The sequence below is a fragment of the Vigna umbellata genome, chromosome 4, assembly GCF_029865625.1.
Source record: "Vigna umbellata cultivar VRB3 chromosome 4, Vumbellata_1.0, whole genome shotgun sequence".
NCBI lineage: Eukaryota > Viridiplantae > Streptophyta > Magnoliopsida > Fabales > Fabaceae > Vigna > Vigna umbellata.
The window spans coordinates 67,749,078-67,771,090 of record NC_142168.1 but is presented as its reverse complement, the minus strand read 5'-3'; the positions used below and the strand labels follow the sequence as shown (position 1 = coordinate 67,771,090).

The 22,013-nt window shown below is 33.8% G+C and overlaps 1 protein-coding gene across 1 annotated transcript; it reads left to right on the top strand.

The window, feature by feature from the left end:
- Positions 1 to 7,416: 7,416 nt before the first annotated feature.
- LOC124841789 (synaptonemal complex protein 1) lies at positions 7,417 to 20,614 on the top strand. The gene is made up of 19 exons (XM_088111792.1): positions 7,417 to 7,695; positions 7,823 to 7,872; positions 8,008 to 8,215; positions 8,316 to 8,441; positions 8,582 to 8,680; positions 9,707 to 10,383; positions 10,466 to 10,714; positions 10,805 to 10,933; positions 11,019 to 11,087; positions 11,161 to 11,271; positions 16,008 to 16,115; positions 16,193 to 16,303; positions 16,376 to 16,462; positions 17,290 to 17,358; positions 17,471 to 17,578; positions 17,744 to 17,833; positions 18,000 to 18,059; positions 19,357 to 19,460; positions 20,087 to 20,614. Exons 1-18 carry the CDS (start codon positions 7,542 to 7,544, stop codon positions 19,456 to 19,458), a joined length of 2,607 nt encoding a protein of 868 aa, XP_087967918.1. The 5' UTR covers positions 7,417 to 7,541; the 3' UTR covers positions 19,459 to 19,460; positions 20,087 to 20,614.
- The last annotated feature ends 1,399 nt before the right edge of the window (positions 20,615 to 22,013 follow it).

Here is a 22,013-nt window from a genome sequence, read left to right as displayed (position 1 = left end):
AAAGCTTGAGATGGGCTTTCCATAGTGGTTTCCACCAAGCTAGGACATTCATCAATATAATGGTCAGTTGAAATGAAAATTTCATATTTCCTAGAAATTTGTGGAGTTGAGGTTTTAAATAAACTTGCAATCTCGTCGAGTTTTCTCTCTAGCTTATTCAATCTTTCATCTATCTTCTTCCCATCAACTGCACCATTTTCAATTTCATGCACTCCTTTCAACAGAGTCATTGAATTTTCTCTTGTTTCATACTTTTGATTTTCTACTGCCTTCCGTTCTATTAGATCTATACCATCTTCTGGTGACCTGTCTAAGAAAGATCCTCCGCTTGCAGCATCTTCCTATGACATATCAGTTGGACTTAAGCCTTCATAAAAGCTTAGAATGAAATCTTCCATTTGGAGTTGAGGGCATGAAGCACATAGTTTCTTGAATCTTTCCCAATATTCACTAAGATTGTCTCTATCTCTCTATCTTATATCTTGGATTTCTCTACAGATGGCAGATAATCTGGATGCAGGAAAATACTTCTCAAGAAAGAGTCTTTCAATAGTTTCCCAATTTGTAATCCGTGCAGAAAGATAATACCACCAATCTTGAGCTGCTCCTTGGAGAGTAAAAGGAAAAGCTCTCATTTTAAGGCTCTCTATTGTGATCCTGGGAGATCTAAAATTTTCACACAACATGTGAAATTGTCTCAAGTGCTTATGTGGATTCTCCCTTGATAACCCATTGAACTTTGGTAAGGCATTTAACAGGTCAAGTCTCAACTCCCACTCCTCATTAGGGTATTCAATGTTACTTCGGGTAACTGTATTATGGGAGGTGGCTAGCTGTCTGATAGTTCTTTGTGCCATTCTATTTGGATTAGGATCAGGTAAAGGATTAGATGGTATATTTATGACTGAAGATAATGAAGGTGGTATGACTTCAGATGTAGGAAGTGTTCCCTCAGTAAAACATCGAAATTTCAAACTTCTCCCCAGCTTACGCAAATTCCTTTCAACTTCCGGATTAATTTGATAAAATTCTCTCGAGTTAGCTCTGGTCATGCATTACACAGTATGCTTGAAGTTGTTTCTCTGTTCTTTGACTTTTTTTTTCTTTTGCTCTTGCTTTAGAGAAAGATTTCAAATAAGATATAAGAGAGACTTTGTTTGTGCCCACTCCCAGGAAAGAGAGGTGTGTCACAATGGACAACTTAAGTCTTTCCTAGCCAGAGTATATTCAAACTTGCCTCAAGTATTTCTCAAGAGAAATTCTCAATTGAAACAAGAACACATATTTTGCTAAAAATAAGAATAAATAAAGGCTACACAATAACTCAAACTAAATTAAATGTATTTGCGTTAAATAAAAAAACAAATAAAGATAAAAATAAAATAAAAATAAGATCCAAAATATTCAAAATACTAACCGTATTCCTCGGCCACGGCGCCAAATTTGATATGTTGTCGTTGAAGCTATCAAATTAATACTACTTTTTAAGGCAACTTCAGTATTGCCAAGTAGTATTCAAGAAACTAGATAGCGTAAAGTAACCCTGAGTCGTCTCCCACCAAATACGGAATTGCTTTTAATATTTGAATCTTATGAATGCAATGCAATGCTCAAGAATAAAAGTGAGAAACTATGCTAATAGAATTAATGTTTGAAGAATGTTTGAAGAACAAAGAGTAAACTTAGAAACAATTATGATGAAATAGGCTAATTCCACTACTTTTCCAAGATAGATTCACCATCGGTTATCCACAAATCATTGTTCAATTGATTATTGTTCAAGTTTCAAATTAATTAAAGTACATTTTTAATTAATTTGAGGGCTATCATGCAGTTAACCAAAGTAGATTCTCAATCAAATGCAAGACCTTTCTAGATTATTCACAATATTCAACCAAAGTACATTCACAATCAAATTCAATTGTGTTTAATCATGTCTATTCTTAAATCTCCTAACCAAATTAAAAGCTAATTAATCAAAGTAAATTCTCAATTAATTATAATTGAAATTATTACCACCAATCAAAGTACATTCTCAATTGATAGCAAAAACTCATTTACTCATATGAAAGTTCCTAAATTCAATCAAAGTAGATTCTCAACAAAACCTAGAAACCCTTGAACTCATATGATCAATATGCATGTAGATTCAAACACCATATGATGCAAAAATCATTACTTTTAATATGATTGAGAGATGAAAGACATTTCAAGAGAGCAACTCAAATCAATAATCAAAAGAAACAATTGCATTAATTCAACTTAACCTCAGATCCACTCAATCATTTGGCCTCATTCTTTGAATTATGTGGAACACTGGGAATAGATTCTAATGATGAGGATGTTGTGTACCTCAGGTTGTTTCCATTTTCACTAATAGGAAGGGCCAGAAGTTGGTTACAATCTCACCCAAATCAAAGCTTGACTGACCAGTTGGGAAAATATGGAAATAAAGTTTTTAGCCAGATTCTTTCCCCGTCCAAATAGAAGGAGGTGGAGAACGAGAAAAATGAAGAGGACGAAATTAGGTCCCTCAAAGGGTTCCAAAGATCCCATAATGTATTTTTCTAAGTCTTTTTATATAAAAATTGGATTGAGCTTTGTTTCAGTATTTTCTATTGTTGTAAACTTCCTTATGATAATGTAATATCCTCTAGTGATCTTCTAAATAATCCAGTTTCTTCAAGATATATTTAATTGTTGTGGAGATCTAAAATTATTTGGGAAGATCTTTGCTAGGTTCAAAAAGATTTTGTCAATACTATCTTTTGATATTTATTACTATAGTTAAATAAGGTAATTATTTAAGAATATCAAATAAAATATCTAAAGATATATTTTCTCCAAATTATCTTTTATCATAAAGAATTATCAAAGTCCTTTTTGCAGAAAAAATAATGAAAGTCACAAGATCCAATTTTTGTTACTCGTTCCCTCTTTTTGGCTAGGTCAAATTTCTTCACTTTTTCATGCTTTTTTTTAACTTCTTCATGCAATGTTTGGCTTGAATTCTTATGATTTTGATTATTTTCTATTTTTGGATTTAACATTAAGGTATGAAACTTTAACCAATTTATTTCCACACCTTCTTGAACTCAACTTAGGTACAGTTACACTAGCATACCTCACAATATCCAAAGAATAAATATGCAACTAAAAAGCTATTTTTAACATGTTTTTGTATCTCATTCTCAATAAATCAAATTATAACAAATCCTAATTAACATATTCTATCAAAGTACTGATACGCTGTCGTTGAAGTTATCAGATTAATACTACTTTTCAAGAAAACTTCAGTATTGCCAAGTAGTATTCAAGAAAGTAGATAGGGTTAAAGTAACCCTGAGTCATCTCCCAATGAATACGAAATTGCTTTACAATATTTGACTCTTATAAATGTTATGCAATGCTTAAGAATAAAAGTGAGAAACAATGCTAATGAAGTTAATGTATGAAGAATGTTTGAAGAACAAATGGAAACTTAAAAATAATTATGATGAATTAATCTAATTCCACTACTTTTCCAAGATAGATTCATCATCGGTTATCCACGGATCATTGTTCAATTAATTATTGTTCAAGTTTCAAATTAATTAAAGTACATTCTTAATTAATTTGAGGGCGATCATGCAGTTGACCAAAGTAAATTCTCAATGAAATGCAAGACCTTTCGAGGTTATTTACAATGAATTCAACCAAAGTACATTCTCAATCAAATTCTATTGTGTTTAATCATATTTCTTCTTAAATCTCGTAACCAAATTAAAAACTAATTATTCAAAGTAAATTCTCAATTAATTATAGTTGAAATTATTACCACCAATCAAAGTACATGCTCAACTAATAGCAAAAACTCATTTAATCATATGAAAGGTCCTAAATTCAATCAAAGTAAATTCTCAAGAAAAACCTAGAAACCCTTAAACTCGTATGATTAATATGCATGTAGATTCAAACACCTTATGATGCAAAAATCATTGCTTTTAATATGATTGAGAGATGAAAGACATAGAAAGAGAACAACTCAAATCAATAATCGAAAGAAACAATTGCATTAATTCAACTTAACCTTAGAATCCATAAATATGAGCATAAATATGCAGTCATCAAGTACTAAAGCCAATTAAGAATGCAATATTAAAGGCTAAATGAGGGTATAAATATGCATTCATCATTGTGCCTTTATCGACCCTCTCAACTTATATCGAATATTGAATTTTGATAACTCAACAAACCATGATGACATCCTTCTTGCTAGGTTTGGTTTCTACAAAATCTTATGTATTATGTAATCTGTCTTGACCACAACCGTGTGGCATGGAAATAAGGCCTCAACCTTCGTATTATTGTGGCAAGAGATAATGCAACTTTCTCCATTTGCTCGGTCAATATTGTTATGATAAAGTTGTGGGACAAAGAGTCGTAGGCTTGTGATGGAAAAATCTTGAGTCGTCTTTTGGTCCCCATGGAGCATGATGATGTCTCCTGATAAAGATGGGAACTCCATGGTTAGGTGAGGAGTAGATACAACTGCCCTAAGAGGTTGATGATGGTCATCTTAACAATATGTTATACGACGTGTTTGCATCTATCATGAGATATCAGGTAGGTATGGTCTTTGTCAGATTTGCTTCCTCAAAAGTGGTGTGCAGATCACTATAACCTTTAGTATCAACCCTTTCTCCAAAAAACCTAAATATGGGTTTATCTTATGGGGTCATCGCCTCTTTCGGCAACTTTAGATTTTTGTATGTCTTTCGATAGAGTATGTCTTTTGAATTTCCTTGATCCATCAAGATCTCTTGACAACAAAATTCTCAATTTCCACTATGATGACCATATGGTCGTCTTGCTGAAGGTCCACCCCTCAAAAGTTAAGGTCCCCGAGGTAATAAGAGGCATCATTTTCCTCCTTAAGGTTTTAAATATTACGTTGTCAAATTGCATGACTCTCAATTATTGCTTCCTAGCCGACGACGATTAGCCTCCTTTAGCAAATCCCCTAGATATTGTATTGGTTGTGCCTCTCTAGAAAGGCATAATATCATAGCATTTTTCCTCATGATGGGTTGACTTTTCCTTCTATTCTTCCTTTTCCTGATCTCTTCAACCTTCTTTTTGTTCATCATACATACGGTAGTCAACACACGAGACTCATTTGTCATCATGCCTTACGAACCGCTTGAGGTGTCCGACTTGGATCAATTCTTCAACCTTATCTCTGAGTGTCGTGAACTCGTCTATTGTATGATCATAGTTCCTGTGGTATCTGCAGTATTTCTTCATATCGACATTTGGCGATATTTGGGACTTTTTAGGCGGTGGTATGAGGTTTGTTTGTAACGCTTCCTCCAACACGCGAGATCTAGTTGTTTTTAATGGTAAATATAATGAAAACCAGGTATGCTTTGGCTTTCTCTGGTAGAAACCACTTTTTTTATGTCGAGTCTTGATCAACTCCATTCTTTTCTATCGGCATGGTCTCAAATCTAATCTTATTCTTGTAGCCTCTCATCTCCTCCAATCACATAAGTTTAGTTGCCTGTTGCCTCAACTTGTCAATACTTGTGGGCAAAGTCAACACATATTATCCACAAAAGGTTCCAACCTTAGTATCGTGATCATGTAGTGCAAAACAAATTCAGGATTTAGGTTCTTGGTCCTCAAGGCTACTTTGTTGAACCTATCAATGAAGGTTCATAGTCCCTTTTCTCTTGCCTAATATTAAGAAATGAGAGGGACGTGGGATAATGGTGCGACTAGTAGTAAATCAAGTTGTGAAAGACGATGTTAGGGTATCAAAGAAAAGGGTTAGGTAGGTTAGATGGAGTAGGGGGTTAGGTAGGTTAGATGGAGTAGGGGGTTAGGTGAGTAAACCAATCCAAGGCTGGTTCTTTCAAGGTGGTAGGAAAGACCTTGCACATAACAACATCATTAGTCGAATACAAACTGACTGATAACATACATGAAAGCATGTCAACAACTTCCTCTTGCTGCCGAGGAGTTGTTCATTGCCCCTCAAATTTTGGGGGTAGTGTGGTAGCCACTTTCCGCTTCAATGTCATTATCAAATCTAAGGCTACATGTACATCTTTGCATTGACCCTACATTTTCGATGATTACCTTCTCCTTCCCCTTGTCGATTGTTCCTTCAACTTTGACCTTCCTTCTCAGTCTAGCATTTTCTTTCATTAAGGCATCCATCTTTTTCGCACTTCTCATCTTAAACTCATTGAATTCTTGCTGCATTTGGGCCTTTCCAAGATAACAACTATGTCAGTCGAGGAGGGTTCTGGTCTCGCTTCTTTTGATCCAACCATCTTGCTCATTGTAGACACCATGTAATAATTTTTCATAGAATATATGTAGGCCCCATAATGGAATTCTTATGGAACTGAATATACTATGCTAAGACTCCAACTCCAAGTACTTTATGCTCCAACTTCAAAGGTACTCGTCTTCGCAAGTCAAGCAAGAGTTGTACCTGTAAAAGACACTTTAACGCTTATGTTAGCCAAATGCGTGAGAAAGTAATAAATGTTGTAATAATGAAACGTAATTAATTTATCTACTATATTGAGTTATTTATATTATGTTTTATGAACTTTTTACCGATCCATGTAGTCAATCATCTTATTAGTCTTCAGTTAATAAAACTACTTAATTATACTTTAATCATAATATTAAATCAACTTGATCAATGTTTTGCATATGCTGATTTTGTTTAACCGACATATAGCCGACCAAGTCGTATTATTGTTGGATCATGAGGACCAAGTATATCTTAGACATTTACCAAGATATATTCATACACATGATAAATTCCTTTACGCGCAATGACTAAATATTAGCGTAAAAAGATACATATAACCACATTTTTATGTTAACATATTAGATATGTTGGTATTTGACTTTCGTTTTTAAATAGGATATTAGTAATTGAATATATTTACAACTTCGTGTTTTAAATAATTGAAGATGACCACAATTTTATTACGATAATAACTCAAATTAGGTTTGAAAAAACACTCTTAACTTTTTAAACAATAGAAATATTTTAAATATTTATAAAATTATTTCTTTTTTAAGAAATTGCGTTTTGTTTTATCATAAAAGTCCGTAATTTAAAAACATTAAAGTTAATAAATTATGTTCTTTTAAATACAACTAGTTTATTTATGTAATTTTGGAAAATTGTTCTCTTTCGATATTGAAAGAAGACTGCTTTCCATAATTGTTTTTCCACAACTAATTATAACTTAAAAATATTTAATTTAATTACTGTAAAAATAATAAAAAGAAACCTTTCTGTCTGGAAGGAAGTTAACGGTCTAGACGAACAAAAATCCCGCTCACGCGAGAGTATAAATATTGCGTCACCATGGCGCCTAACTAAATTTCATTTTCACACTCAACTGAAACGTCCCTTTGAGCGCAGTGTGTCAGAGAAGAGAACCGCCCCTTGCAACGCTGTGTGGCAGAGAAGAAAAACGCTTGAAAACTTCACTCACATCTTCTAGGGTTCCATTTCGATCTTCGCTATGCAGAAGAAGCTAGCATTCCCAGTCTCCAAGAGCCTGGACCAATTCAAATCGTTGTACGGTTCAATTTCGGGAGCTTCCAAGCCATTATCTTCGCGTCCTTCTGTGGATACCGTTTCATCGGGGAGTTTTGCAAACCTGAAGCTCACCGCAGGTTTTGAACGCAATTTCACTTCAATTATGTTCTTTTCGGTATATTTTCCTGCTTATTCGAGAACGAAGATTATGTCGGAAATTCTTATCGTAACGTGACCATGCTTCTTCGATTTATTCATGTGCAGAGAAATTGGTGAAAGAGCAAGCTTCGGCGAAGACTGATCTTGAAAATGCGGTATGATGATACTTTCCTTTGAGCTTGCGCTGTGAGGCGAGGATTGCACGCACGTGAATTAAAGTGTATGATGCTTAGGATTTCGTATTTGTTGTTTTATTGAGATGTTGTTACTCTATTGCTGTTCCTCGGCAGAATGCTAAGCTTAAGAAGTCGCAGGCGTGTGTGCGCGCATTGGAAGAAAAATTGCAGAATGCTTTAAACGAAAATGCCAAGCTCCAGGTCAAGCAGAAGGAAGATGAGAAACTGTGGAAGGGATTGGAGTCTAAGTTCTCTTCTACTAAGACTTTATGTGATCAACTTACGGAGACTTTACAGAACTTGGCTGGTCTGGTTCAGGATGGTATGAATATTCAAGTTCCCTATACTTTTTGTTTTTTTATTTTATTTTTTTCATTTGGTTTTTCTTTTAACTAGTCTACTGGTTCATCTTGCTGATATAGCCGAAAAAGATAAGGAGACATTGGAAAATAAACTGTCAGCAAGTTCAAAAACTCTTGATAGCTTGAGTAAACAGATGGATGGTTTATCTTTGAAGCTAGATTCTGCACAGGAAACAATTAGAACCCGTAAGTTCTTTTCAGTTTAAAACTTCGGTAAAAAAAATTGAATTGAAATATAGCTTGGTTTGATATGTTGTAATTGTGATGTTCCGATATTTAATATCCATAATGCTACCATAGGTAACATATGGTTATCCCTATTATAGGTGATAACGAACTAGAGAAGCTCAAGTTTGCTTCAGAAGAAAAGGAGAAATTTCACAGAGATGAACACTGCAGAGTTGCCAACGTTATAGAAGAGAAAGGTGAGGATTATGTTGCAAATTGCAATTGTTTTGTATATATCAGGCTATATATAATGTTATATCTCTTGGGATGTAGGATTGATGCATTATATTGAAAGGATTTCAGATGAGGTGGGTCATTACTAAACGTATTTTGGTCCTCGAGGGTCATGTGTTCAGTTTATATATCTGCTTTTGTTTGTTATGTGTTATTTAGGTCATATTTTGAAATTCAAAAATCGCATACTGCAAAGTATCAATAAATTGTCTTCTTGGTTTGCATATTTTATGCTTTAATCTTATTTCGTATTTGTACTTGGCTCTCGTCTTTAATGATCTTGATTTCTTGGAAATGATACTGGCACTTATATAGCTAATCTAAGGTTCCTTTTCAACTCTTTTGGTAGAACTTGTAATAATCTTTCATTTGACTACATTTCAAACCAAGGTGTGGTGGTATGTCAGGGTAATAAAAAAGCATTTGGGCATGGTTATTTAAGGTAAGGTCATATCATGTCCAATGTCGTATCATATTCATATCCTGTGTTACATCCATAATTAGTGGTCAAAGTTTATTTACTTTCAACCCCTACATCAGACGTTATCTGGATCTACCACTGGCCACAAGTAACTAATTACTTAATGCAAGATGTGTACTCAACAGCTTCTATATTATATATCTTAATAGCCTGTCAAGATGGAACCTTCCAATGCTTTTCAAACTAAAATGATAAAAGCAGGTATAAAAGTAAGTTCTGTTTCTGTTTGACTGAGAAGATACTGATAAGAATGTTTAAAATAACATTATTTGATTTGTCATGGAATATTGTCTCATTCGAGATAACTTAGTAGCTTTCTTCTCACGTTATACATGGGCTAGTACTTTGTCTTTTGTATCACATCAAATTCATGCAATTTCAGGTTATTAGGTTTCAATTTTTTTTCTTTTTCATACCTAAATCCTTATAATTCTCAGCAGACTAGATATCCTGTATCTTAACTTGCTACTGATTTGAATTGTTGTATGGAAATTCATTTTGTTTGCAGATAATATGATAAGGAATTTAGAAGAAATGTTAGCATCTAGTAGATTGGCTACAGAGAATTTGAACTCAACTTTGGAAGAGGTTCACCTTCAGTTAAAAGTTAAAGAAGATGAAATTATGCGTCACATAACCTGTCAAGAGAAATTGGAGAAAGAAAAGAGTGATCTTCAATTGCTGAATACCGGGCTTGCAGAAAAGCATGACATGTCACTTCAGGAAATTGAAAACCTTAACGAAACACTTCAGTCTTTGGCTGCAGATTTGTCAAATTTAGACAAAGAAAGCCTGAATCTTTTGAGCAAGTTTGATGAAATGAATTTACTCTATGCTTCTGGCTTCCAGTTGGTTCAGAAGGAGAGAGAAACTTTCTCAAAACATGCTCAATACCAGTATAGTGAGCTTAATAACAAATTTGTAGTCTTGGAATTAGAAAAGAACGCAACTCAAATGAAAAACTACGAGTTAAACAAAACTGTGGATGAACTTCAGAAAGTTCAAGAATCTACGGTAGCCCAACTTACAGAGGACTCTCGATTAGCTGCTGAGAGAATTCAAAGTTTGGTGTCAGAAACTGAGAATTTAATCTCAAAAAAGAAAGAAGCAGAGGTATTAATTTCCAAATTAGAAGAGAAAGTTGAACTTCTATTAGAAAGTTCTAGATCATCAGACAAGCACGTGGTATGAAAGTTAATCTGTTTTAGTTGATTTCCTATCGACATACATTGTCGAGTTCTTTATTGAGGTATCTAATGCTTTGCAGCAAGACTTGCTGCTGAAGGTTTCAGCATTAGAGACTGAAAGCAAAGAAAATACCGAAAGACTACAGGCCGAGATATTGAAGAAATCAGAGGAAATAGATACTTTGCAAAAGGAGAGAATAAAACTAGAGAAGCATGCTGATTCTCTAGATCAAGAAGTAATCCAGCTTCATAATGCCCTGGAGGAAAAAGAACAGTGTGTTTTACATTGTAAGGAACAGGAAAAGAAGCTACAAGATCAAATCACAGAGGTTTTGGAGCAAACATATTGTGCAAATTGCCTGTTCCTGACTGGTTTTTTGTGTATTATTTGAGTTTTTTTTTTTTTTTTGACTTTGCAGAACATATCATTGTTGACTGCTGTTGAAAGCAAACTTTCAGAAGCTAGGAAGCAATATGATCAAATGGTAGAGAATAAACAGTTAGAACTATCAAGGCATTTGAAAGAAATATCTCAGAGAAATGATCAGGTCTTGTACATATAGCTGGCTACCTACTATTGGTTCTGGACAAATAGAGCCCTAACTTCGCGTGAAATCTTCATTATTTGAACAGGCTATCAATGACATTAAGAGGAAGTATGAATTGGAGAAGATGGAAATTGTGAATATGGAAAAAGACAAGGTTTGATAGTATATCCTGGCATCTGTGAGATGTTATTTCCATTAACTTGTTTCTAACCAATTTTAACCTTCAGACAGACAAAACTATTGCCGAAATTGAGGGTAGATGTGATAAAAAAATTGCAGAATGCAACGAAGAATCAAGGCAGCAGTTGATGCGTATTCAGGAAGAACACACGTTGCTGGTAAGCATAGGAAAAAGTGTTGAATTTTAAATTATTGGCTACTTAGAAATAATCTGGCATAGCATTTTCTATTACATGCGATTCTAAGTGGTCTGATTCGGCTTTAGTTACACTTTTAATTACTTTATGTTCTAATTAGTTAAAAATCCATTTTTAAAATAAACTTATTGTTGAGTCCGGAGAAAATATTTGTTGAAGTTACAAAAGGATATTGCAATCGTCACAAGTGTGCTATTGTAAAATACTAGAGATCTCTTTCTAATCTCTATGAATGGACGTTTATGTGCTGTTTCATTTATTAAATTCAATAAAATCTTTTCTATATAGCTGAATTCTCTTAAAGTTGGTATTAGAACTTCTGATAATGGGATATAAGCTTCTGTACTTTTCCCTTTGCCGTCTTAGTTGCATTTTTAACATTTTGGGGTTATTTTGTGCTCCTATTTATTTTGTTTAGCTGGTTTGTCTAAAGTGCACCTAGTTTGTGTTTCATGAGTAATTTTATTGTCACCATCATCGTCACTACCACGGCCAGAGAGACCAACTTGACCGACAACCACACCAAGAGATTCGCCATTCTCCAATCTGACAGCTCCCTGGAGTTGTGTCACCATTGGAGCAGCCACGCGTCCACCTACATGCCTGTTCCCCTTGTCTGAGTGTGTGAGGGTTTGCCACACCACCCATTTTCTAACCGTTGTTGTCGCTATTTCCTTCACTGGAGTTAACATGAGATGACTGTTATAGACCTGCCCCTGTTAAGAACCTCTGCCTCGGGTTTTGTATCTCTCCTTTGTAAAGGGCATTGTTCATGATTTTCTCTAAAAAAAAGGGTCTTAAGGAATCACTTCTTTGGTATGACAATTCCACTAGGTAATGCTTATTTTTCACATTTGCTTGATGATGATCTTTTTGATGGTCGAAATTATTTCTAATGGGCTAAATTTATTAGGTGCACATTCAAGGGTAGGTTCTATCATATTGAAAAGTTTGGGACAATAATGACTCACAGATTATCATCTGACTATGGGGATCCATGATTACATAAATTATATGTTTTACTCCTGTGCATGTGAAATTTGGAAGACCTTGAAATTACTTATTTCTTATTATAACACGTTTTGTTATGAGTTAGAAAACAAGATCTTCAGTCCTATATAGGGTGTCCTCTGTGTCGCAAAATACACTGGAATATTAAAGGGTCTATGGATTTAATTGGACTAGTATCAAAATTTGAAGTTTGAAAATAGCATAGATGTTGCCTTTCTTGCTTAGTTTGTCTAAATCCTAGATATTTACGTTCTTGTTAGGTTTGAATTTTAAATATGACCCTACCAGAATACAAATTCTTGGAAAGAAAACTTCTTCCCTACATTGTTTGGGTGAGGAAACTTGTTCCATGGTCATGGTGAATAAGCTCTCGACTGATGAAGCTGCCATGTTGTCTGGAAAGCTTCCAAACCTGAGATCTTAAATCTTGGAAACATGAAATTCAACTCAAAAGTTAAGGAAGATTGTTAATTCATTCATTGCAAGAAATTTGATCGCACCAAGCAGACTTACTTTAGGTAACTAGAAAGGAGAAGACTCTCATTCCTTTGGAAAAACTAAAGCTAAGGGTGGGCAAAAAACTCAGATTTTTAGATCCAATTTATAATAAACTAAAATTTATATTGTTTTAAGTCCATTTAAATGGATTTATCCCAAATCCATATCCATATTTTTAGATTTTAAATCCAATCTACTTAAATGGATTTGGATCAAATTTAGATTTGATCGTGTTTTAGAGTTTGAAAATCCAAAATCAAAGTGCATCTAAGTTGAGCCAAGGCGGTTGAGGATAAGGTTGAACCAAGAAGGCTTTGGTCTAAGGTCAAGTAGAGTCGGCCCAAGATGAAGGTGAAGCCAAATCGACTTAGGTCTAAAAGCTGAGCTGAGTTGGCCCTGTTCGAAGACCGAAACAAGTCAATCCGGGCTGAAGGGTAAGTAGAGTCAGCTCGAGCCAAAGGTCGACATGTGTTTGTCTAGGCCAAAGATCGAGAAATGTTAGTTGGCCTTGGCTAAATGGTTAAGTCAAGTAGACCTAATACAAAATATCAAGCCGAGTAGGTTGGGGCCAAAGGTCGACTCGAGTCCACTGGGTTGGAGGTCCAATTCCTCTTTTAATGTTTCTAGAGCTTTATGTTAGGACTCATAAGTTCTAGACCCTAGTGCTACAAAAAATATGACTCCTCATTCACCTATTTTAATATCATATGTTTCTCTTTTTGTAACCAAATTACTATTGTCAAACCACGAATGAAGAGATGAGTATGTCGTTTCTCTTTTTGTAACCATATTACTATTATCAAGCCACAAATGAAGAGATGAGTGGGTCAGAAAAGAACCAGAAATAGGAGATTGTTAACAAACCACAAGATAAAATGGCAATTGGATGCATATAAATCTATAATGTAAAGTATAGATTTGATGACATGTACGATTGCTACAAAGCATTATTAGTTTCTAAAGGGTCTACTCAAACTTATGGTGTTGATTATGAGAAGACATTTACTCAAATGACAAAGATGAATGTTGTTAGAATCATTCTCTTATTAACAGCTTAATTTGGTTGGGAATTGCAATAATTTGATGAGAAAAATACTTTCTTACATGGACATCTAGAAGAAGTCTAGATGAAATTTCTTCATGTTTGATATCTATCAAAGAGGAGAATGAAGTGTGCATGTTGAAGAAAGCCTTGTGTCAATGTAAACAGTCTCCTCATGCTTGGTTTGGTGTACTTAGTTAGGTTATGATGGGACATCGATAGAGTGTAGGTGGCCATAGTTCATCAAAAATTCCTTAGAAGGGAAACTTATTTGACTTTTGATCAATGCGGATGACATAATTGTTGTAGGGGGTGATGAATAGGCGAAACAAAACTCAAAAGAAAAGTTTGATACTTAGTTCAAGATAAAGGGTCTAGGAAAATTAAAGTACTTCTTAGGATAGAAGTATTTTACTCAAAGAAATACATTTTTATCTCTTAGATAAAGTATGTTCTTGATTTTCTCAAATAAACATGTAAGATTGATTGAAAGACCACTAGAGCTCCCTTAGAACAACATCATAGAATTTGATGTGATAAAGATATTTCTACTGTGAATAAGGACTAATATCAGAGACTTGTAGGGAAGCTCATTTACTAAGCTAACATAAACTAACATAAGACCTGACAACTTATCATAGTCTGTTTATCCTAACTAACCGAATCATAGTCAGTTTATCATAACTAACCAAATCATAGTCAGTTTATCATAACTAACCAAATCATAGTTAGTTTATGCATGATCCAAGGGAGTGACATTTACAGTGTAAACAAAATCCTTCAATATTTGAAGATATGTCCAGGAAGGGAATTGTTGTTCAAGAGGAATGGAAAATTAAAATTTGAGGTGTATACTGATGCAAATTATGTAAGGCCTATTAGAAATAGGAGATTCATCTCAAGATATTGTGTTCTTGGATAGAAATTTAATGACTTGGAAAAGTAAAAGCTAAAATGTTGTTGCTAGGTCTAGTGCAAAGACTGACTTCAAGCTGACATATATGATGTGTGAATTGTTATGGTTCAAAAATATTATATGAAAGTGGCATGTGGAAAGCCCATAACTCTTTATTATCATAGTAAGTAAAGCGATTTCCATTTCTCATAATTTAGACCAATATGATAGGACCAAGCACATGAAAATAAACAGATACGTTATTGAAGAAAAATTTGATAGTGACTTTATCACCACCTGTTATGTCCCATTTGGGCTTCTTATGAATGAGGAGAAAATATCTTGTTAAGTTACTAAAGGATATTGTAATCATTACATGTGAACTATAGTACGATAATGGATATCTCTTCTTTGTTGTTACTTTTACGATAGAGTTGTCTATATATAATGCTTATGTACTGATTCTTTTATTCAATAAAATCTTTTATCTCGTACAATTGAATTCTTTTTAAGTGTTATTATGTGATTGATATTTTAGATATGCAATATATTAAGCTTTTCAGATAGTTAGTTCATGACATGGTACGAAAGTCTCTACGACTTACTGGGTCTGGAGTTGAATCCTTTCTATTCTTATCCTTCTTATTAAAGGTTGAATTGAATTTCTGCCTAAGGTAGGTCATAGGAGGAGTCGGGCATTATCCACACTTAAAGGCCAAACAACTCTTGCACGGGGGAATGTGAAATATATAAAGTACAATAGGTGAATACTATAATTGATCCATAAAATGTAGGCGAATTTCAAAAATTCGTGACTCAAACGATAATTTGACAAATTTTCAAGGACTAAAGTAAAATTTAGGACCTAAATAAAGTGACACAACAACATAGGGACGTTTTTTAATTTCTTGTTTTACTTCCAAAGACTAATGGGACAACTTTGGATGACCAATTTGGATATTCACTCAAAACAAAATCATTCATGTATCTTCACATAAGAACATTGCTTTTAAATAATTGGTCCATGATAGTAGTGATGGTAACTGTGAAATCTGTTATGTAAAGGTATCAAGTTTTTCTAGTGATAATTTAAAGTGGTCTAATTTATGCCTTTATTTAAACAGGTATGTATCTCTTGTGAGTTGTGGGAATATTATTGCATCATTACTTTCCTTTTTTATGAAATTTGATTAATTTAAAGTTGAAAAAATTCCAGGCAATCGGTCACTTGATTTCCTGCTCAATTTACAGGTTAATCAAATGCAACAGGAGCATGACAAGAAGCAACTAAGCCTCATAGCTGAGCACAATGAACAACTAAAGCGTACCCAACTGCTAGCTGAAAATGAACTGCGAGAGGTACCACACACCCACACACGTTTGACGGAGCCAAGATTTGTATACAAAATTCTTCAGCTATTGATACGTTAATGTAGAAAACAATCTTTATGAGGAATGATCATGAAGCTCAGATTAAAGCATTGAGATGTGAACTTGAAGATGAATGTCGGAAGCTAGAAGAGGAGTTGCATCTTCAAAAATCCAAAGTATGGAATACCTGATAGAATAAATTTATTTCATCCCATAATTTTATTAATATTATTTGGGGTATATTGCAGGAAGACAGACAAAGGGCTTTGTTGCAGTTGCAGTGGAAAGTGATGAGTGACAAACCCAAAGAGGACCAAGAAGTGAATTCAAAACAGGTTGATTTGTGTTTCAGTCTCTTTGTCTGCGTCCCTGTCCAAATAGATGCCATATTTGTTAGTTTTCATGTTTGGATACCATTGGTTTGGTATTAGATTTATCCTTCTGTAGGCATAATTGGGAAAGTGAGAAAACATTGCTGGTATAACATTTTAACCTAAAATTTCTTCTTTAATATTCTTTCAACCCATGCATTTTCTTCATTAAAATATTACCACTTATAGAATGGGCATAATCTTGTTACATAAAGCATAACTAATTTTTAATGACTCTTACTGACATGCTTTTATATAGATTTGAATGGCGCAGTTTCTCGTAGGATAGCTGTTTTAAAATTGAAGTTAAAAAGACTTTATTCATGATTTTGCACTTCACAAAGGGAAGAGAAGCCAGAGCTCTGAAGGCTTCATGTAGTTAGAGCAGAAATTATGTGTGGGTGATTTTAGATTATAGACATTGGTAGGGTTATGATTTGGTATATTTTATTGAAATCATGCGTCATTTCAAGCTCCTGACTCTCTTAAAGAGGAACGTTATGGAAAGTACCAACATACTTACTGTTTAGTGGTTTGTGAGTTTAAGGCCATTCCAATTGCAATTCATTTATTTTTATTATGATATCGTATGTTCTTAATAGTTCTCCTGAAATTTATGAGTGATTAAGATACTAAAGCAATTCTATTCGTGAGAAATGACATGAACGTATGAATATCATGATAATCTGGTAGGTAAGTGTTAGAATACATTAGCCTAGTGAATGTCATCAACATTTGTTATGAATTTTAGTTAAATTCTCAAAATTGGCGTAATGCTTTTTACATGATAGGACTACTCCATTTCATCAATTAAGAGAAGGAGTTCTTGTGGTGGCAAAAGAAATCTACAGCGTGACTTAGTAAGATCGAAATTCTAGAAAAGAAATTTTACTTTTTCCTTCCTTCGTAACAGGTTATTGTTATGTTCTCACTAAGTTACCTAATATCCTTGGTCTTTCATTACTTTGCAAGGACTCTCCTTACTTTGAAGCAACACAAACACCAGTGCCAAAGTTGTTGACAAAAGTGGACAACATTAAAACAGGAAGTGCAGTGAGCATACCTAAGCGTCATAGAAAGGTGACTTTCTTTACTATGAATTAACGGCCAAGAGGAGGCTTATTTTGCAGCAATTACGAAGCAAAAGATTAGTATTTTAGGGATCTTAATTCGTGACTTAGAAAGATGGTACGAGTAAATGACTTATGATATTTGGCAATTACCTTGGCTACTTAACTGAATTAGCAGGTAACTCGCCATGAATATGAAGTTGAGACTTCTAATGGGAGAACAATCACAAAGAAAAGGAAAACAAGAAGTACTGTTATGTTTGAGGCATGTATTTGTTTTTCTCTAAATTCTATTAACCATCTATATATATGTGTGTGTGTGTGTGAATATGACTACTCGCATGAACTTAACACTAACACACCAGATCTCATGGCTTCGGAGTGCGGACTTCTTACGTCTCTGTTAATATGGAATCTCTTGTTATTGTCAGGATCCTAGAAATCGAAAGATAAATACACCAAAAGTAAATACTCCTGGAAGTGTTGTTAAGGTAACCAACTAAGATGAAACTTCTTTTTTATTAGTATGTCATATTTTCTTAAAATATCAAGGAGCAAAGTTATCAAATTTGAACATTTTATTACATGTTTGGTTTTGTAGTAACCTCATGGTGAATCCCCTTCTTTTTAAAGGAAGCGTGTTTGACCCAGATTTGTGATTTTTCATCACTTGATAGAAACCATGTTAAGGTTTAAACAACAAGAGTCACTGTTCTAGCTTCATCCAGTGTCATATTTACCTTTCTGATGGTTGCATTTTCTCTAATTTCCTTCCTCATCTACATTTTGCTTGCTGGGTCTCTTGGCTCCCTTTCGTGGGTGGTCGCATTCTTACTGTAGTATCTCTTGAACCTTTCTTCTAGGTTTTAACATTGGATTTCTAGCCAAAATTATTCTATTCGGAGGATGTGATATCTACATACATCCCTCATCTTTCGTCCTTCACTTTTTATTGGCGTGGTTAAGAAAATAAAACTCTATTGGTAGCTTGTGGAGAAGCATTTCTTGGAGTGGTTGAAAAGAATCTCTTTACTCATAACTTACTCATTTAGTTTTCTAAAATATTATGAATATATTTTATGTTTAATTTTAATAATTAAAATGAAATTAGAAAATATTACAATTAAAAGTATGTGTCAAAGTAGCTAATTACAGTTGAATATATACGTGAACTTTTAAAATCCATTTTGCTAAGTATATATTCAAAATCAATTATTAGTTAAAGTACTTAAACAATATTGTTTGCAAAACTCGATACACGTTGTTATACAAAAAGACTTGAGTTATTTCAAACTAAATTTTAGCCACAATTAATTTTTACATAATCTCATTCACTTTATCTTCATTATTACACTATCCTGATGATACCAGAATTGATAATGCTAAGAGCTAATATGGTCTTATTATTTTAAAGAATTTTTTATATTTACTTTAGTTTATTATTTAAATTTCAGTGTTTTCCATGGTGATTACCTAATGTGGAACCTATTAATCTTTTCTCAGTAAATTGCTAGATTTGTAATTAGTTCTGTATAAGAATCTTTTGATTCTCTAGGTCCAATTGTTTTTCTGCAACATCGGAGTTAGTTCATCAAATTCTACTGATATAGTATAACTAAAAGCAAAAAGACGAAGGGTTTGTGCTTAAAGTTTATTTTCACCCTTTTGTTTCTAAAAGAATATAAAACTGATGGGATAATGATCCTTGTACTTACTTTTATTTATGCTGACATGTTATGGTATGCTTTAGTAATATATGATGTTTCCTTTTACATATCATTAATGCAGAGCATCAAAGGAGGAGGGCATACTAATCCTTCAAATATAGGTGATTTGTTTTCAGAAGGGTCTCTTAATCCCTATGCTGATGATCCCTATGCATTTGATTAGAGGTATTTACGATCAGTTACTGACTAGAATCCTAATTTATTTCCTTTGAAAAATATGATGCTTCCTCCTAAAAGCTATGAAAAAAGCACTGGAGCCTTTTCAGAACTTCCTAACTGTGTCTCGGTGATGCGGTGCTTTTATATATCTAAAATTAAGAGAGTCCTTGCTATTGCTTACCAAAAACTGTTACCTGAAAATGTTATAATTTATCTCAGACTCATCTATAGCCTATCAGGGAATAAATACCTTGAATTCGAGTAATATCAACCCACTGTTACTTGGTTGGGTCCCTTTTGTTCTTTATCTGTTCACTTTCTGTTTCCCAGAAACCTAGAATGATATTGGATATTTGATAACAGTATATCTGCTTTAACATGCATTCTGTGTCCTATGACCTTGAATAACCACACGATGAATTATTCATTAAGGAGCAAGACATTTTTTAAAAGAGTGATATTCTAGGAGCAATTACATGTTTGTGTCACATTATGCAAAATCACATCTTCAAATGTCGATTTCGGGAAAATTTGCTAATGCATGAAGAATCTAGGCTTTCTTTTGGTTCATACGAAGATAGTCTTCTTCAATGATCGTCCCTGTTTACTTATGATTGCATTATGATTTTCAGTTGGGCATGGACTGCTGTTTTCTTCAATGCCATTGTGACATAAAAGTTATGGATGAAGATACAATTTTATTGAGCCTGGAAAATAGACAAGATGGGTTGAAATTTAGCCATGCTATCATAGTTTCTTAGTATTGTTGAAGTTGACAGATATGTAGACTTCCCGGTTATTTCTGCTGGTTTGGATCTACAGCTGCCGATGATAGAATAATAGATAGCTGGTAAAAAAAGTCATTTGACAAGATTTAGTATCTCATGTAATTTGTTTTGAAAGAATCACAGTTGTTTGCGGGGTTGTTGTATATAGCATCCGTCTCTATTGGAAGCGCCTGTAGAGGGTTTTCTAATTAGAATTAGAAATGAAAAACGACACTTCGCCAATATTTTCATGATATGGATCACGACTGTAAATTGCACTGGCATAGTTTGTAAATATTATTCTTTTTTCTGTTAAGAAAAAAGGGAGGATGACGTTGTGTTCGGCAATAAGGAGTTTACTGGTTAATTGAGTTTTGACCCATTTAGGGTTTTTCAGCCATCAGTTATCTAATCTACAATTTCATGTTCTATTTTTTTATTTATCTTTTCAACTTCTTAAAGTATGAGCTGAAGTTAAAGATGTTATAATTATTATCAATAAACATACAATTGTAACAGATCAGACTTGTACATCGTTCTAGTTTAATCTAAACTTCAAAGGATTGAGTTATAAAAAATCATTTAATAAAAGTAGAATGATGGTTTACAGAACTATTTACCATCATTTCATTCTAGATTATTATTATATAGAGCTACATTGTTGATTTCTAAATAGTTGAGAATATAAAAACATCTAAATTAAACTATTAAATGTTGTTTCTGACCGCCAGAATAAAAAAAAAAACTAAAAAGTTAAATATCCTTGTATATAAAGGTATTTTACACTTATACATGAATTAAATTGTTTAATATCTTTCAAATTATTGTGTACCATTTATGAAGCGGCTTTTCAAAGGAATCCCCATTTATAAAAGAAAAATCGCGAAACATTTGGAAAAATATTGAAAATATAAGAAAGTGAAGAATGTGTTTTGATTAATCATAATATAACAGTAGTGTACAAAATAAACTTGTCTACAATAATATTTGTTAGGCTTAATATCCTATTTTGTCCCCAGTTTCGCTCAAAAATGTCAAATTAGTCCATCCTTTAAAAAATGCGTCAATTACGTCCTCACTTAATACAATTTGCATCAATGAAATCCCTTCCGTTAAATCCGTACAAACGGCGTTAATTATTTTTCTCTTTCTTCTACTTAGATAATTAACGCCGTTTGTACGGATTTAATGGAAGAGATTTCATTGATGCAAATTTTATTAAGTGAGGACGTAATTGACGCATTTTTTAAAGGATGAACTAATTTGACATTTTCGAGCGAAACTGGGGACAAAATTGATAACAGTTGAAAAACTGTTATTTTCATGCTTAAAAGTGATACTAAAAGCAACCTTTAGACTTAGAAACTAGCTTGAAATCATGCATTTTGTTTATATTTTCAGAAATAAGAGAGCTGGACAGGTTTATGCTTGATTTAAGTGTTTTTGTGCAGGTTTTGAGGTGAATTTGGTGAAAGAAGTGAAGAATAAGAGAGAGGACATTAGAAAAGACAAGAAAGAGTGCAAAAAGGAGAAGTCGAAGGCACCGCTCAGCGGCAAACTACCGCTGAGCGGCACTCAAGAGGTGGCGTTGGAACCGCTGAGGGGCAAATGGCCGCTGAGGGGAAGAAAGAAGACGCGAAACCACCGCTGAGCGGTAAATGGCACTGAGCGGCACTTTTTGGGCTTGGGCTTTTGTAATCTTTTGTAACTCTAGATTAGTATATAAGGGCTTGCACGTCCTTTAGTTAGGAATCTTTGGCAGAAACGAGGCAAACACTCTCTCTTTCACCCC

What these genes read in the sequence shown, in the direction of transcription:
- LOC124841789 (XM_088111792.1), top strand. Translation starts at nt 7,542, where the DNA reads ATGCAGAAGAAGCTAGCATTCCCAGTCTCCAAGAGCCTGGACCAATTC. An exon ending in CTGAAAATGAACTGCGAGAG is followed by an intron (nt 16,116 to 16,192) that starts GTACCACACACC and finishes ACGTTAATGTAG; the next exon opens with AAAACAATCTTTATGAGGAA. An exon ending in TGCATCTTCAAAAATCCAAA is followed by an intron (nt 16,304 to 16,375) that starts GTATGGAATACC and finishes GGTATATTGCAG; the next exon opens with GAAGACAGACAAAGGGCTTT.